This window comes from Erpetoichthys calabaricus, chromosome 8, assembly GCF_900747795.2.
Source record: "Erpetoichthys calabaricus chromosome 8, fErpCal1.3, whole genome shotgun sequence".
Taxonomy (NCBI): domain Eukaryota; kingdom Metazoa; phylum Chordata; class Cladistia; order Polypteriformes; family Polypteridae; genus Erpetoichthys; species Erpetoichthys calabaricus.
Genome location: NC_041401.2, coordinates 101,857,778 through 101,877,258, shown reverse-complemented (window position 1 = coordinate 101,877,258; position 19,481 = coordinate 101,857,778). Strand labels below are relative to the sequence as shown.

At 36.8% G+C, this 19,481-nt stretch overlaps 1 protein-coding gene across 1 annotated transcript in view; it reads right to left on the bottom strand.

Moving 5' to 3' along the window:
- The window catches only part of itgae.2 (integrin, alpha E, tandem duplicate 2), a 120,785-nt gene that overhangs the window by 31,062 nt on the left and 70,242 nt on the right, over nucleotides 1–19,481 (bottom strand). The window contains exons 15-21 of the mRNA XM_028807184.2: nucleotides 18,231–18,371; nucleotides 14,464–14,667; nucleotides 10,599–10,729; nucleotides 8,605–8,744; nucleotides 6,885–7,036; nucleotides 5,897–6,016; nucleotides 98–171 (exon numbers count right to left, since the gene is read on the bottom strand). Of these exons, the coding sequence (XP_028663017.2) occupies nucleotides 98–171; nucleotides 5,897–6,016; nucleotides 6,885–7,036; nucleotides 8,605–8,744; nucleotides 10,599–10,729; nucleotides 14,464–14,667; nucleotides 18,231–18,371 (962 nt within the window). The remainder of the gene's footprint in view (nucleotides 1–97; nucleotides 172–5,896; nucleotides 6,017–6,884; nucleotides 7,037–8,604; nucleotides 8,745–10,598; nucleotides 10,730–14,463; nucleotides 14,668–18,230; nucleotides 18,372–19,481) is intronic.

Genomic DNA, 19,481 nt, shown 5'->3' with positions numbered 1-19,481 from the left:
CTGTTTTTAACAGTAAATAATTCAACTGTTTAAGTTTTTGTATGCATGGATCTATTTTGTTTGCAGTGTTTTAAATACCAAAATTTAAGTTACTTACTTTGACTGAGCTGGTGTCAAGTCAATTTCAGGAGTACAAACGTGGTCATCTCCACAGTCCTTTTTAAATGGAATCTAGCAACGAAACACTTCAATCTTTAGTTTTATTGAAATACAAATTAAATACATTTAAGCAAGAAATGAAAGTGACAAAATTTTGCAGTAATTCATTGATTCACAAATAAATTTAATAAAACGCTTAATTGCAGCTTACAAGTTACACCGGAATTTACAAAAATCAAATAATAATTAACTGGCACTATTAACTGTAATCTGCTGTAAATGTGAATTGCAATCTGGTCACTATCTGTGCAGGGTTGAAATGTTCTCTCCATCTCCTCATGCCTGTGTTCAAGGGATACTTTATTTTATTTTTTTCACTACATGCCAAAAACTATATAATGTATAACACATTTCACACTAGCATACTGTGTTATTAAACATCAAAATGAATACATTTAATATTACTATTATTAATTAAGTAAAACTGTTGAAAGAAAAAAAATGTACATTTATATTCAGATTTAAAAAATCACTATAAACAGGTAGTATTAGTAGCTGAGACTCTGCGACAACTGGCAACAGCTTCCGGTGATGAAGGACCGTGTAACTGCATTTTTATCCTTTGATGTGAACAGAACACAGAATGGGAGTTACACTTTTTTTAAGAAGAGCTATATTTCTCATTCTTTATACTTATTTACATAACATGTGATATGTTAATGTACTCTTCTAATTTTAATGTTTGACAAAGTTTTGCTCTCCAGGTTACACTATAAGGAAAGAAAGCTTCCCAGATAGTTCACTAATAACTGGGCATTTTGAAGGCCAAAGCCAAATGAATATATACAGTTGAAATGCAACTCCAAGAACTGAAAAACATCCTCAATGAATTTGAACAGAAAGAACTAAATATTGAAAGTGAAAGAATTGTTCTTCTTTTAACAGAGGAATCATATTTTTATATTTCTTGCATACAGAGAAAATAATCTGAAAGTGTCCACATTTTGACTTTAGGTTTTCAATGGATTTACGCATTTTTGGCATCTTGAACAAATTCTGACACTTTCCTTGTGATGTCTATGCATTGTCTGTCTGCAGCAAAATTTGAATCTATCGACACAACAACTCAAAAATAAATCTCTTAGTCTGTGTAAACTTTTGCAGCATTATTAATACTAGGAACTATAAAGTAATAACTATTAAAACAAGCAACTTTTACTATTAAGAACTAGAAGCTGATTGACAGGTGAAGTCAGAAGTTTACTTAGTGTGAGTTCTTTAAAACTCATTTTATAACCCCCCCCTCCCCCCCCCCCCACCACAGATTTTATTCTAACAAACTATAAATTTGGTATAATGTTTAAGACATCGGCTTTGTGCAGGGAAAAAATAATTTTTTACAACACAGCTCTTGAGGGATACCAGATACTAGACTACTATGACCTCATCACCACCAATACTTTCTACAAAAAGCGAATGTCACACTTGCTGATGTACAATAGCTGCGGGCGCTCCACTTAAATTGACTATTGCATTGTGTGGTGGCATGACCTCAAGCTGGTATTGGTCCCAAAGGTAATTCCATCGGAGAGAATTGCCCCATGGCTCCTCCTCCTTGTGCTCAACTTAAGGATTAAACTCAATTGATCCACAAGAATTTGAAAGACTGGAGCAGAACGCATCAAGTGAGGAAATTTACTGGAGGCAAAAGACCAGTTCACTGACACACTTGGAACCCTCGAGATACAGCCCGACCAACACATAGAAGGCCTTTGGTCAGAAATCGTTGATCAGATCCAAGAAGTGACCACCCAGACACTGGGGAAAACAAAGCCAGGTAGGTGATTCAACAACAAACAAGCCTGGTGATGGGGAAAAGAAGTATAAGTTTCGATCAACGAAAAGAAAATGGTGCTCAAGAAATGGCACAAATCTCAGTCCAATGACGATCAACAACGATGCTCAAATCAGCAGCAAAGTGGGCAGTGGCCATGGCAAAGACCAAACATTACGAAAAACTGTACACCCAGCTTGATGAGCCCAAACGTTCCAATAAATTATTCTACCTTGCCAACCCACGTCACTGATTAATTCAAGATATCGGACAAGTTAAGAATATCAAGGTGGAATTCCAGAGAATCCAATGGGACCCAACTGATATCTTACAGCACTGGAATCAAAGATCTCCAACAAAGAGTTCCTGCATATGCCCATCCCAGAAGATGACCTGATTGAAGGCCCAGTTTTCCAGATAACCACCAAGGAAGTTGAACAGGCAGTCAGGAAGATGAAGAACAGGAATACCATGGGACCAGATGATATACCAGCAGAGGTCTGAAAGTTACTCGTCAGTAGTGGTGCCAATCTGCTGGCAACACTCTTCAACTGAAAGCAAGGCCCCGAGTCTGGTCCACCAGCAGTACAATTCCAATATGGAAAGGCAAAGGTGTGTTTACTTTGTGATACCATGAAGATTTTTGAACGAGTGCTGGATAGAAGATTACGGAACATTGTGGCAATCTCAACAAATCAGTGCAAATTCTTGATAGACAGCATACATGCCCTCTGGCTCCTGATAGAAAGACACTAGGAAAAGAATATGCAGTTCCACATGGCCTTCATAGACCTGGAGAAGGTTTTCGACAAAGTACCCCTAGACCTCATATGGCAAGTCCTCAGAATTCATGATGTACCAGAAGCTTACGTCAAGTGGATACAACTGCTTTAGACACCAGCATCTCTCTGCCCTTCACCATGAATGTGAAAGTCTACCAGGGAGCGGCACCTTCACCCATGCTTTTCAACCTGCTGCATCCATGGATAATCCTTTATACCGATGATGTTGTGCTTACAGAGGAACCCTGGCAGGCCTTAGAAGATCTTACACAGTGATGGAAAACACAACTCGGAGTATATGGCCTCTGATTGAATATCAAGAAACCGGAATATATGGAGTGTGACGCGTAGACAGACAGAACCATCCAAGTCGATGGGCAAGAGCTCAAGCAGGTCATTGAATTTAAATACCTAGGATCGTTCATTTGTACAGATGGTGACAACCTCCCAGATGCCCAAGCTCAAGTCAACGCAACATGGCTGAAGTGGCTCCAGGTCACTGGTGTCCTCTGTGACCACAAGATCCCAAACTATCTCAAGGGGAAGATCTACAAAGTGGTTGTCCACCCACTAGCCATGTATGGGGCCGAATGCTGGCCAGCCTCCACCAAGCATGAGCAAATGTTGCACATCATGCAGATGCGAATGCTATGATGGGCACTCGGCCTAACCAGATATGTTTAAGTGATGAATGAAGATGTCATTCGCGTGGCAACAATTGATGAGAAGCTGGGTAATGCACGGCACCAATGATTTCACCATGTCATCCAAAGTGACAACAGCTCAGTGGACCAAGACAGCTCTATGCCTGAGCCCACAGGGCAAGTGACCACGAAGAAGACCAAAAAAAATGCTGGCTTGACCGAATCAGAGAGGATATGAGGCAAGTCAACGTCACCCTTGAGGATGACCTTGACCAGAGCAAGTGGTGATTGTCTTGTTCGATAGCTGACCCTGAACGAAAGTGGGACAACAGCTAGGAAGAAGATTCAATGAAACCAAAATGGGTCCAGAAGGAATCAAACTGGGTAACAGACAAACAAAATAAAAGTTACAAGTGTGTCAGATGTGAAAGTTTTAGCTGCAAATTGTCAAATATTACAGTACGTTAATATGGAGTGTAGCAAGAAGACACAAGGTGGCCATCCTGCATTTGCAAGGTCTCTTCCAAGCAGTTATTTCACAGCAGAGAGTAATTTCAACATGTGATTCCCAAGATCTAATGAAAAAGTACAAGGAATCAGGCAAAGCTGAAGACTAGAAATGCAGCGGTTGACCACAGAAAACTGATGGCAACAAAAGATAAATACATCAAACGGATGTCCATTCAAAATCAGAACAACTCCAACACTGCTATCAGTTCTAAATCAAAAGAAACAACTAGAATCCAAGTACAGCTTTCCACAGTATGGAGAAATCTTGTAAGAAGTGGTCTTCATGAACTGCTATTTATTTTAGGAAAAACATTTCTAGTAGACTTTGGTGGGCTGGCACCCTGCCCAGGGTTTGTTTCCTGCCTTGCGCCCTGTGTTGGCTTGGATTGGCTCCAGCAGACCCCCGTGACACTGTAGTTAGGATATAGCGGCTTGGATAATGGATGGATGGATGAATTTCCAGTAGATATACTGCACAGTGCATAGACATGCAGTATGTGCCTGGTCACTGTCCGGAGTTTACATCTTCTCATTGTATCTGCGTGGGTTTTCCTTAAGAAGCTCCCAAAAGCACATTCAGTTTAAGTTAGGCTGAGTGTAGGATAGACTGGCACCCTGTTTGGGGCATTTTCCTGCCTTGAGCCTAATAATTACTCTTTACATTTATATAGCACTTTTTCTTACTATTCAAAGTGGTTTTCATAGCGAGTGAAGAATCACTTCACCCACTACTAAGCCATTTTTGTACCAGTATGCTCACCACACATGAACTATTAGGTGGTGAAGTGGTGAGAAAGAAAGCCATTAGAATGAATGGGGGGCCAGAATAACTAGGCCATGGTGGGCAATTCAGACTGGACCTTGGTTTTATGTCTCATGCAAAGGATGGAGCCATTTTTGTATCACAGTGTCCACATCACTGCACTGGCGCTTTGGGATCCACACTCAGATCACAGCGTAAGCACCCCTGACTCGCCTCACCAACACCACTTTCAGCATCAACTCAACATTTTCCTAGACGATCTCACATCCAAACCCAGGCCCAAACATGCTTAGCTTCAGGTAGATGACCTCTTCTGAAGTGCATGTGGTATGGCTGCTGGAATAGGCTCTAGATCTTAGTGCAACCGTGAATTGAATATAAATGGCTTTGAGAATAAAACCTCTGATTCTTACTACAGTGTTTTTTTATAGTGATGTATTTTCAGTTTGATGCCTATAGAGTTCATCATTATTATCATCATTTTCATTTCAGTTTTAATGGTAAGGATTGGGTTAAAACATAACTACCACCAGCACTTCTTGGGGAATGCCCAGATACTCCAAAAACAGTTGAGACACACCAAGGGACGTGTCCAATTGACACCCTAATTGCACTTACACTGGTTCCTCTTGATCTACAGAAGCAGTGGTTCTAATCCAAGGTCCTCTTTATCGCTGAGCTCCTCACATCATCTTTGATAGTTTTTTGGTAGACATGATATGAAAGTTTTACTATTTACAGACAATGAAGTTGATGCTCTTAAAGGTACTACTGACTATGTCTAGTCCAACTAAGAGAGTCCAATGCTCCAGTGTGAAATGAGGGAGATATCTGCTGGAGGCATGATGGGACTGAATGGCCTGCCTGATCTGAATTCAAGTGGTGATTCAATATTGGATTTTTGTGCTAGTCATGGATTGTCCTTACTATATACTAAATTTGAACAGAATAACAATAAGGTTGTTACTTTGAAACCAACTAGCCAATTAATCAAAAAAGAAAGCATTCCACTTCATAAATATCTAAGTGATAAACATAGCAAAAATACATTGAAAGTATAGTGAGGAAATACTGTATGCATATTTTTTTTACTATTATGTGTAATACTTTTAAAAACACTGACTTCAATATATTTTTCCCTTTCGAACTTACACTTTTACATAATCATAAAACAGTTTAAAACTATTTAGTATTACCTAGATTTTACTGTAACAAACTATGTTGAATAATTAACTAGCAATGGTGGTTAAAAAGGTTAGTTTACCTTAAAAAAAACTTCCTGATCAGTAAATGAATCAAGGATGCCACGTGAAACATTCTCCTTGTCATGAAGAGAAAAATTAAACTTGATCATAACATCTGAGAAGCAGTCATCATGGCAGCTCTGAAAAAAAAAAAATTTATTCTTTTATGAGCAGTAGAAAAAAACTTCATTAGTCAGCAAGTTCTTTAAACGTAAATGCACAGAATATGCATTAATTTTCAGATAAAAATATTTTCAATCAGACCTTTGAAATAGCTGCATATCTTTTGACAATCCTTGTTTTCTTTGTAAATGCAAAAACATATAAGTCTACTCAAATTGTTACTCCATTATGCTTAATGATTCAAAATTGTATTGAAACTAGCCGTCCCCTGAGGCTTCGCCCGCATAGAAGTGAAACATAACAGCTAGGAGGACCCTGCCAGGCTCCCTACTCTTGACGTCACGCTTCCCCATCCCCTTGGCCCGCAACCTTTGTCTCGGATTAGCGCAGATATATCGCTCCTGCAAGTGAACTATGATACTTAGCGAGAAAAGAGAAGTTGCAAAATCAACTGGAATGATCAAGCAAATTCTAGAAAAAAGCCCGATCTAAATCTGTTAAGTAGTTTTCTCGTTCGCTAGCTAAGTGGATGTAAGATACGCCCTGAGGGTGGCATGTGAGTGAGGAGAGCCCCGCCCCCCTCCCCTCGGCCCACTGCATCTCTCTCGGATTCACACAAATAAATCGGTACTGCAAGTGAACTATGATACTTGATACTTGTGAATTTCTCATTGGAATTAATAAAGTATCTATCTATCTATCTATCTATCTATCTATCTACTTACCGCGATGAGAGAAGAGGTCGCAAAATCAACCAGAATGTTCAAGCAAATTATAGAAAAATACCCAATTCAAATCCGTTAAGTAGTTCTCTCGTGAAAAGCAGACAGACAGACAGACAGATTGACAAACGTTGGATTTTTATATTGAGAGAGATTTACTTACCACAAAGTGCAGAAACAGCTCTTCTGTACACTCTGTATCTTTTGTAATTGTAAATGTTCGGGTTCGTGGTTTACCCTCTCTGATTATGACTCGCTTCTGCTCTTTTTCAGTGTCCAACTCCACAGTGTAATCAATGACAAGGCTGTCCTCATCTAAACAAACACACAAGTTAGAAAATGTACGTATGGTGTGATACTGAAGTGCTGTCGAGGACTGGGCTGGCACTGTAGCCCTCAATGGACTGCGTTCAATAGATACATTCTAGGACTTTCTAAATACATTCCAGGGCTGTGGAGGAACCCACCAGGACTGGGAAAATGACTGAAAACAGATCTCTACAGGACTCTAGTGCATAACAAGGACCCCTCTCATTCACACACACACACACACACCACATTCACACACAGTAACAATTTGCAAATAAATAAACAAAACCCTTTTGTAATTTCTTCTTTTTTCATTATGTGTAGCTGTAATCATTTTCATGAAAAGGGGTTTGCAAAGCTATTCAGTTATGACAAATCTTAGGGAATAGCAGAATTGAAAGGCAAATTTTATTACAGCCACTGGCCATTACGGATATCAGGTGAATGTGGCACTTTAATGATAAATTATAGTGTCAATGAAATAGTGAATCATAATTTTGCAGATAATGCAGATTTGAGGTTTGCTTAGTGTAAAGTAAACACTGAGTAGCTATTAATATACTCTGGGCGTAATGGCTTATTCAGCACTGGGTACTTCATTTAGATCTAGATAACATTTTGTTTCCTTGCTTGCATTTGTTACTTTGAAAGTTAGAAAGATCATTTAACTTATCTGATATGACTTAAAGCATCAGGAGGAATGCAGTTATTATACACTGGTTCTTTTCTGTTCTATGCTCAAATAGCTGGAAAGACTTTTTAAAGCAGAACCAATTTGGTGATGCAAAGGCAGCCCATGACAGCAACTTCCTACCCTACTTCAGTTTGCTGGTGTTTCATGAACTTTTATTGGGGATCTGTTTGCCATCAGTAAAAGGAAATTGGAGGTGAAAAACAGGAAAATATGCAAAATATACAACAGGATGTAACCGCTGTCAAGGCAGAATTTAAATATTAAACTAATCTGTAGTAGATGATGTCACACAAAATGTTTCTGTTTTAAAATAGATGAGTTTGCAGTTTTGCCAATGCCTTTTCAATAGTCTTAATATCTAAACACAGTATTGTTTGTACCAGGGCTTGGGCCAACACTTTTCAATTTTTAGCATTTGCATACCAACAGTGTTTGGTGAAGGACTGAGTTGTGTGGAAAAAGTTGATCAAGAACATCGATCCCACATAAAAGGGGAAAAAGATAAAGAGGAAAAAAGTGTTTGGTGTACTCCAGTGTACCATCTCGCGCCACTCATGTCCAACACTACCTCCACCTCCCTGCTGTTCAATCGAAAGTCATAATATCGTGATGCTCGAATTTCCAAGGGGAACACCCCCACTATTCAATCAAAGGTTAGTGGATTGCGGCACTTTAAGCTCCCACTCTACAGTCATCAGTGTTAAACACAGAGTACCCCATTTCATTTTGCAATGACTAAAGCAGTTTATTAGAAGTAGTTCCACACAGCTGCATATTCATATGTTATTCAGGGCATGGTTAGTTTGTCATGCTGTAACAATTATAATAAAAGCATAAACAATACAAACTGGTAATTCTTAGTAGGTTAAGATTTGTTTACCCATGAGCCTCCAGTTGATTGTGTTGACAAAACAGGGGCATATTTTAAGTTCAGATGGTGTCTTGTCATTTTGCATTTCCTTTCTAATGGTTATGCCACTGCATTTATTCTCTGGTGTTATTCTGAAGACAGGTAGGGACCTACAAGAAAAGCAATAGCTGTCTTTAATTTAAAAAAGATGGCACAAATGTAGGTTTTAAGTTTGACTCCACTTTTACTTTCCATAACCATATTGCCTCTCTTTCTTTCACCTCAGGAATATATACAATCTTAGATCATCCCAGTCAATGCAAGATGCTGAGAAGCTGGCCAATGCTTTTATATCATCCCATTTGGACCACTGCAGCTCTCTGCTGTTTGGTCTCCCCCTAAAAGACCATCCAAAACTCACAGTACATCCAACAGTTACTTACTAATACATGAAAGTATTTCCATGTAACCAGTGTGCATTCTTCTCTACATGGATTGCCGGTTAATGAGCAGATCCAATATTTGATTCTGCAATTCATTTATTAGTGTCTTTCTGCCACTGCACCCACATATTTTTGGGACCTACTTACTTTACCTACTTCTGCTGACTCTCTGCACTGCGCTTCTTCTATTATGAGGTTATCCCATGGATAAAGCTGTCTGCAATGGATGATTGAGCCTCTGCTGCATTGGTCTGTGCCTTCTATGCCTATCGAACAAACTGCCACAGTCTGTATGTGCTTTGCCATCACTGGCTGTTTTTAATGTGCTTAATGTGATTTATAATAGTTACTTATTTAGTAATTCTATCTGTTAAATTTTAATGTACAATTATTTTAATGTCACACACCTAGAGATAACATTGTGTATATTATATGTAATATAAATAAAATGTATTATTGTAAATTGAATATTAATGCATAATATGAATAATCTTTAACCATGTTTTTTGCACATCTATGTAAAGTCTAACATAGGAAATTATCTAGTAATCGTTAATGCACACATTTTGAATGCGTAAATATCTTTCATTTATATTCACAGAACCTATTGCCTTTTCCAAGGATAAAATGGCTAATAATAAACCAAAAACTACATAGTAAATGAAACTTTTTCATATGCCAGTTATATTAAAATGTGCCATATTCAAAAAAAAGTACCATGTACACAATTAACAGACCCAATGTGTACTCAAATCAATGCATCTAGCCTTTGGAGATATTTCTGTTCCTCTTTGCTAATTTTTGTTGGAATTGAAGCAGAAGCTACTGGACTGTGTAAGGTATTAAATATAAAGTAAAATTTCCATTATAGATACTAAGTGAGACTCCTTTATACCAGCAGCAATACACCTGCATATTGCTTCATTGTGACTATAACTGCCAAGTCATAATTTTTTTCTTTTTAATTTTCTTCCATTTTGGTGACTCTGGTGTTTTCAGACCATGGTGTCTATCTATCTATCTATCTATCTATCTATCTATCTATCTATCTATCTATCTATCTATCTATCTGTAATAATGTTAAATATAAACTTTTCTTTCTTTCTTTCTTTCTTTCTTTCTTTCTTTCTTTCTTTCTTTCTATACACAATAAGGCTAAATAATGAATCCATACATTTATTGACTATACACAATGCAGTTTTAGCTGACACAAAGTTCAGCTGCCTATTCAAGCAACACTTGGTAGAAACTAAACTTTGACGGGCATCAGTCCACTCCAGTGCTATTGCCCACTTTTATACAGGGCTAAATTACAGTAAAGTTAGTCAACTCTGACTTTTAAAAGAATAAGAACATTCTTGTATTACAGGTTTCCTGAATTCAACCTTATTTTTAAGTATTTGTTTTTCTGGTGTTGCAGAACCAATATGTTTATAAAGAAGATAATAGTTTAAATATCCCGTAAAATGTTATTTTTCCTAATAAATTTGGTTCCACAAAAACATATAGGAGTAAGTCATGTAATATGAATTTATAGGAAAAAAACTGGTTCACTTTAATTTTTTTTAACTGAAACTGTACCTTAATACAACAACTGTTCCCAGACTTCCCACAGTGATATCATCTTGGTTGTCTCCTGTAAGATCTGTACCTCCATCAATTGACTGTCCAAAATATTGAAGTCCTCTATCAATTTTAGCTGCCTCAATTTTCTAAAACAAAGGTAGAGTTTATTCAAACCATATAAAACACAAGAATATAAGCAGTACTTAAGAAATTAAAAACAGTACAAACTTTTTTAACAATAGAGAAAACCTCAACTTAAGCCATTATAGCACCAGTACTGTTCTCAGAAGATGCTATATGCATTTAATACATATCCTGCAGTATGTGACTTTTTACATTTTTGAACAGTTCATTTATTCATTTTGTTATTTTACTGTTTTTTGGTATTTTAATGTTACATTTATTAATTTGCAATTTACAGCATCTGCCATTTGCCTTGACATTTGTTTCATGCCACCGTATCCTTTGTTAAGATGTGAAAAGGTGCAAATATTCCATTAACATATTGAAACCATATTTATATTTATATTTGGACAGAAGAATAGATACTGAATCAAATAAATTTCACTCAATGCCACAGTAAACAACAAGCAATGCATGGAAATATTTATGTTGCGTAACATAAGTAATAAAAAAATATGGACCAACATACGCTTAACCTTTATAATTTTCAGTACAATCTTAGTCTTCAAACATCTTAGTGTTTGGCCACCGGTTTGGACATTGCACATTTAAAAATTCTGCCAGTTTCCTCCATGCTGTATTCCTTTGGAGTGTCGTAGGAGAATCTTTGTAATTGTTCTCCAAATATAATATGAGATCTCTCACAATGTGTATTATATAGTACCTTTGCGCTACTGTGAATTTTGCACTGTGATGAGGCATTCTTTATGAATATTGTCCTGTCTCTGACTAAGAATTTTGTATGCTTTGGTGATTTTTAGATTAATTCAGTTTTTGAGAAAAGCTGGGTGCATAATAAATGAAAAGGTATTAACTATTCTGTATTATCTATGTAATTGATAATATGAGTTATAGCATTACCAAATTAAGACCCCCACAGGTTCCAGGGTGTCACACGCATGTATTTACATTCTATGAACATCACATACTGTATAAAAAGAAAACAAACTGGGGAGTGGTCTACCTCAGAAACTTAAGCCAGTGGTCCTTTGTACATTAGATCATGGGGCTGCGATATTGTGTATGAGTAACCATGAACGTGTATTGCATGGAAGACCACAACATACTGTTGAAACAGAAAAACACTGGTGCTATTGATAAAGGGAAAGAAGTTAGAAAATTCATAGCTCTAGCTAGAAAACAGCTACTTTTAGGTAGGAGTGAAATATCTAGGGCATAATCTGCTGGTCAAGTTAGTGACAGTAGATGAAATCTGAGGTCATTCTGACAAATCAGTCTTGTGTTAAGGTGGGGTGTGTGTGTATTATTTTGGTTTGGGTGAAATTAACATCCTAAAATCCTGTTGCAGCTACAGTTAAATAATATTGTCTAAGACTCAAGGACATGCACACAGGTCTCCCTGATGATAGCCCATCATCCGTCGATGAGCTGCAGAGAGACAATTATGCTTCACATGCGATTCTGCTAACGTTTACCCTTTGTCATTATTACTTTCTACATGCTTTCTATAGATTTCATGGTCTTTTCAGACACTCAGTGTGAATAACATTTACAATAACAACAGCGACATTCTTTTCAATCTAATGTAGCTTAATGATTGCAATTATTTTTACATGAGATGTACTTGTTCCGTGTGCTCTGTCCCTTTAATTTGAGAGGCACTCAGATGGCCAGCAGAGCAAACTAAGCAGAAACAGAAAAAACAACAAGACTAGCTGTGAATTGATCTTGTTCTTTTGTTCGCAACCACAGCACTTAGAATTGAAGGTCATCTCCTCTTAATACTGTACTGCATAATCTGTTGTTGATGCACAGCGAGTGCGGTACTATCTCAGGTACACTGCAGCTGACCCTGTGTTTTAAAAGGCAAACAAATTACAATTCAAACCAGCAAGATAAGAAAAACATCAGCATGATAAAGTCCAGGAAAATATATAATGTAAACAGCTTACCAGAAAGAGAAAAAATAATAGAATTTATGCAGTAGAGCATTAAAAGTAGCAACTGATAAACATTGCTGGGCAGTTATCCTCAGTGATACACTACATGGTCTAAAGTTTGTGGACACCTGACCATCATACCTATAAGAGCTTGTAGGACATTCCAAAACCATGGCCATTAATATGTAGATGGTCCCCTTTTGCATCTATAACAGACTCCATTGTTCTGTGAATCCTTTCCACAAGATTGTGGAGTGTGTGGAAATTTGTGCCCATTCAGCCAAAAAAATATTTGTGAGGTTTGGTACTGATGTTGGATGAGAAGGCCTCACAACTCACAGTTGACATTCCAATTCATTCCAAAGGTGTTAAATAGGAGTTCTCTGCAGGCCACTTGAGTTCCTTCACATACAACTCATCAAACCACATCTTTATAGACCTGGTTTTGTGCATAGTCATGCTGGAACAGAAACAGCCCTTTCCAAACTGTCTCGACAAAGATGGAAGCTTACAATTGTCTGAAATGTCTTTGTCGTTTGAAGCGTTAACAGTACCTGTCATAGGAACCAAGGGGTTTAACCCAAACCCAGATAAATAGCCCCAGGCCATTACCCTTCCTCCACCAATGTTTACAGTAGGTTCTGTACAGTCCAGAAGGAGGTGTTCCCCAATTTACCAAACCCAGATTTGTCCATCAGACTCACAGATAGTGAAGTGTCATTGATCACTTCAGAGACCACATTTGCAATACTCCTAAATCCAACTATGGCCATGTCTTACACAAATCCAGTTGACGTTTCACATTGTGCATAGTGATCTTAAGCTTGTGTGAGTGAGGACTAGGTGGCATTGCTCTGTGTGTTTCAGCTGTTGTCAGTCCTAGACGCTTCCACTACTCCATAACAGCACTATAGTTGGCCCGGGCAGATCTAACAGAAAAGAAATTTCACATGTTGACTTGTTTCAAAGGTGCCATTCTATGACAGTATCATGTTTAAAATCACTGAGCTCTTCAGTATGACCCATTCCACTGCCGGTGTTTGTCAATGAAGATTGTATGGCTATGTCCTAGACTTTCTGCACTGGCTACCAATGGGTACAGCTGAATCACCTGAACTTAATAATTTGGAGGGGTGTCCGCATATTAATGGCTATGTAGTTTAGAAGAAAATATAACTGGAATAAATTGCAACAAGGAAAACTACCAATAATGAGCTGAGGTTTGCACAGTAATTGTATATATGCCTCCAATGCAAAAATACTAAGATAATTTGAAAGAGGATATCACGCTTCTATAGTGAAAGGTGAGTGATGTTCAGCTGTATTTACCAATTATTACAAATGATACACTTTAAATGAAGAAAAATTATTTGTTTTTAAATTAAAAAATAAGTTAATTCAGTGGGCTTTATCGTAATTCTGTAAATAATTAATGATGTCCTGATGGTTTTTAATGAAAAAGGCTAACTTCACAATGGCTCAGTTCACCCAATAATAACTTCTATTCTTAAATATCTACCCTGGCTTCCAGTTAATATTGGAGTTCACTTAAAAATGTTCTTTTTGACATTGTCACAGATATCTCCACCTTCTTGTGACATTCAAACTAAATGCACAGGAAAAGATCTGGATGTCTCAAGGAGTGTTCTATCATTTACTCATATATGGACTAGAAGTCACTGAAGAGTGGAAACATCAAGGACCTTTAAATGCTGTTGATGTTATTGGAAAAGTTGATGAAAATCTTTATATTTAGATGAATAAATGTTTGAAGAAAACAACCAACATATACCAACCTGAGAATAATGCTGCCTAAGTCCATGTTTATATCCATTATAAATGTAAACACATCCAGCATTTGAGGATTCAAGGGGGGCTCCAATTGCAATATCATTGAAATTGTTGCCATCAATATCTCCCACATTTGCAATGGCAAATCCAAACCGTGCAAAAGCGAATCCTGAACTTCCCTGCAGCTCCATTACTTTTTCAAATAAATTCTACAAAAAACATAAAAGTTACATTTATTTCCAAATATGTAGCAAACAAAGTGATAGAAAACCATTTTTACTTTAATAATGCTGATGTATTTTACAGATTCACTCTCTTCAGGGTTTCAGCTTGTTGTGTGCTTAAAGCTGAGGGGATAGGGTTCAGCCATAGTGACCCTGAACTGGAATAATAGGATAAAGAATGGATCATTGTTATGTGGTATTCTGTGAAAAAGAGATGACAAATTTAACACCAAGGTGTGTCCATTGTTTCTGTTTTATATGGTCACTAAGATATGGTTGATCCATGATGTGCTGACTTGTGGATTGTACCAATACAATGGCTGTAGCCCCTTAAGTGGCTCAATGGTCAGGGATGCGCTGTCTGAAGGAGCTACTGGGGAGGAAACAGTTCATGGAGACAAGGACTTTTAAGATGACTTCTTAAAAATGCTTCATCCTTCATTAATGGCGGTTTCTCAGCATGGGCATGGAGAACAAAATTGGAGAAGGAGAAAAAGACAAAGCTTGTGAAATGTAAAGGGAGAGACATGTGTGGCAAAGACAAGGTGCTGTCCTTATAGCATTAAAAATACAGTTAATAGCAAAAGCAAGGCAGGTATGAGTTTAGCCATGACTTTGTGGTCATGGATAAAATACAATATAGAAATCCTCATTTTTGTATTTTAGTTGTATTGCATACTGACTTTCTCACTATAGGTGGTACTAATAGTTATTAGTATTGAGTATATGCTTCCAGGGCATTGACTTTCTTTTAAAAAATTGAAGGAGAAACCTGATCAGCCCTTAGTTATCTGAATGACAATCACAGCCTCTGATCCCTTAATGTAATGGACTATTTGCTTCTCCACAATTTCAGTAAATGTGTTGCAAATATTAAGTGAATACTTAATTGATTTGCAAAGATGGGTGATCAAGCTACCTTATGCACTATATATCACTTTAGCTGGAAAGTGGAATTACATCTGTTGATCCAATTATTATTCAATTATATTTCTTTTAAAACGAGTTTAGTCTTCCGATGTTATGTCTTCCTCTATAACAGTGCCTCTCAGTAATGTCATCCTTGGGTAGCTGCCGAAATTCATTGTAATCAAGTCATACCAGTAACTTAGCTCTGAATAACCGGAACATATTTCTTTCTGTTTGTCTTTGCTTTTAACAGTCTAGAGCAGGTTAGCCATACTCCAATCCTGGAAGGTCACAGTGGCTACAGGTTTTCATTCTAGCCATTTTCTTAGATAGTGACTAGTTTTTGCTGCTGATCAACTTCATTTAATTGATTTGCTATTAAAAACTCAGACCCTTTAAATCAAGTGCAAGCAACGTCGGTTCTGGAGGGCTGCAGTGACTGCGGGTTTTTGTTCCAACCCAACTGCTTCATGAAAAATCATTCATTGCTGATGAAGCACTTATTGCTCAAGAGACTTTATTCTGCTTCATTTTAGTTGTCTCGCTTGTTAAGATTTTGAATCCTTAATTGCTTATTTTAGTTTTAAACAGCTTCAGCCACTGCTTTTAATTGCTCCTTATTCGTAATAAGATACAAATGACAAAGAAACCAGCAGTTCTCCATTTAGGTTGTCTCCATTTTCACCTGTTCATTGTGCACTATTTGGTTTAATAAAACAGAAAGAGAAGAACTGAAAATTACTCATTTATTTTAGGTTTCAAAACTTATAAGGATATCACTAGGAAGGAAATCTTATTTTAGAATGATCTGACATTGCAGAGTTAAAACACTAACATGGCATAAACTTAAATATGGCCTGTTATTGGCAAGGATTCTTTTTCTAATTAAGCAACTGGGTTGGGACAAAAACCTGCAGCCACTGCGGCCCTCCAGGACCGACATTGATCACCCTTCATCTAGGAAAACCGAATTTATGTTAAGGAGATTTTTATAACTCAAAGGATCTTGCTAGGATTTTATTTTTTTAAGTCTTTTTTAAAGCAGTTGCAAGATGATGTGCGTACATGTATAAATGCAACTCAAATAGGACAGTTTTTATTTAGAGACCCTATCTTTTGTACTGAAGCTTCTATTTATTACTATTAATTAAATTAAAGTCCATTTTGAACAGTTGTCAGCATTGCTGCCTTGACACTTTTGTTGCTAACCTTGTAGTTTCCATGTTTAGGATGCTTCCAACTTCTTTTACACTCTATTTTAGTAAGAGGATATTAAAATGAATCAATGAATAAACAAATATTTTCAATTATTTAAAGCACGGGTTCTCAAAGTCAGTCCTGAGACTTCAGGTTTTTACTTCAACCAGGTTCATAATCAGTGACAACTGATAACTCTGATGTCAATTAATTAGCTAATCTTTTTTTTCTCTTCTCTTATTCTACAATAAGAAAGCATAGAGGTATGATTTTTACATTTATAAGACATTTTGCTATAGATTTAAATGCTTAACTCTTTTGTTTATTTCATCATATTTTGCCCTTTCTCTGTGCAGTTTGCTCCCTTCATTGTATCTTAATAATGACAATTAAAAATGAGCAGAGCAGACACCCAGGCAAACAGCACTGAATCATGAAAGGATGCGACTACTTTAGTCTCAGACCCACTAGTTAGAAAACAATGGATTAATTAAACAGTTAGAAACTTGGAAAAACAGAATGAACATCAAGATGAAAATATTGTTTAAAAGAAAAAAAAAACATTATTCCCATATAACTGCTTAGTACATTTTATTTATTTTTTTATTTTATCAAACTTAGTTTTCTATATTGTTTCCAAAACATAGAATCTGGGAAATAACAGTTCACTTAATTAATCCAGGATTCCAATTAAAAACAGAAGCTGGTTGGAACAAAAACCTGCAGCCACAGGGAGTCCCCAGGACCGACGTTGAGAACCCCTGATTTAAAGAAGGACACCATTACACAGAAATGGAATAAACCGACTCCTACAATATAAAAGCTAAGACAAACAACATCTTAATTCATACAGTTTCAATGCCTTCCTCAAACATGGGACAACACCACATAGCATGCTGCATTTCTTACAAGGTGTCAGTGTTTGTCAAACTGAAAAGCAGAGATGAGGAGACAAAAGCAATGTAGTTTAAAGACAAGAATGGCCCTCTGAAAATAAATCAGTAGGAATGACATTCAGCATTTGCAGGGGCCACCAGAACTTAGATTTTGAGCCACTGTCTAGATACTGTACTCCAGAAAGCTCTAAAACAAATTGTTTCAAAAACTGTGTATTGCCTTTAAGTCTAGTGTTGCCCATCGTGTGGCGTACCACAGATGAGTAACAGCCATGTGGCCCCCAGAAAACAGCAGTGACTGTGCTGCAGGATGTAAGTTGCAGACACATACTGATAAGAAATGAAACCACAGGAAATTTTAAAGAGGAAGTAGCAATGGCTGCAGTGTAACAATTATCTCAGGACACTATTCTCCAAATAGACATATTTTTCATCTTGTGTTTTGTAGTATAAACATTTCTCTTGTTCTCATGTAACATTTAACACTTTTTCAGAAATATAGTACAATGCAGAAAGATTAAGTCATTAAAATTTCTACAACCTTACCTCATCTTGCAACTTGTACACATAAACTTTTCCTTCTTCACCATGTATGTGAAAGAAAGGTGCTCCAACAAGGAGGTAGTCTGTGAAACTATCACCATCTATGTCAAGAGGACATAATTTTGAACCAAAGTAAGACCCAGCCTACAAAAATTAGAACAGCTATGTTTAATTTAAAGCATAACTCAAAAAGGCACTGATTCTACACAAGTTTGAGATACCAATCATCATAATGAGTGAGAAACCCAAAGGAAGAAAAAAAATCTTGTCTGAATTGATTTTAAGAAACAGAAAAATATCAGGCTTTTAAAATGGTAAATTGTAAAGCAAAGGAGTAGTAAAAGAACGTACTGTGGTCAGAGCACTTATAACGAAAATATAAAATCTGAAAAACAAAACTCCAAGTCAGAAACAAAGAACTACCAGGTCAGCCTTTGTCTTACTCTGCCAGAAATACATCCAATCCAATGTCTGTTTGTCTTTTTTTAGTTTTGTTTTTATGATTTAGTTTGTTTTTTTTTACTTAAAATGGAAAAAAATTGAAAGACAAAATGACCTCTTTGTCAGCATATATCTTAAAAGTAAAAAATGTGCTTGTTGCATAAGTATTCAGACGTCTTTCCTCGGGTATCTTTTAAAACAAGTTGGCCAAATAGTTGCCTTAAAACTACTCACATCTTCTGAACCACTAAAATAACTATAATATTGCCTAAACAAAAAAATCAGTCTGTTTAAGGAACTGACCCCATAGTTAATCCAAAATAAATATATGAAGATAAAGACTAAGAAACATTTTAGGGGAGGTAAAGTAATAACAATGGAAATTACAGAAGGAGTATAAAATACGAGGGACATTCAAAAAGTTTCCGCACTTTTATATTTTTGTTGCAAACGGTGATGGCGGGAGTAGTAATTAGGCATTAAAAAGTTGGTACAATGCTGGGAAAATTGCATTGCAAACGAAGGTGACTATGTTGTAAAGTGGTGGAATTTGTTTTTGAAATTCTTAACAAACAGAGTTAAAAAAAAGTGCGGAAAACTTTTTGAACGTCCCTCGTATATCAATTTGTTTGGATCTTCCATTAAGCACTGGTGACTCAAAAATCAATAAAAGAGAAGCCGCATTAAAAAGTAAGACCCAGCCCTAGAAACAACATCCATTAAAACTTAGTATTCAAATGAGATGAACACAGAGAAGCCAAAAATTACTATGAAAAGCATTTGTCAGTTAGTGCCTGGAGTAAAGGTGCGTCA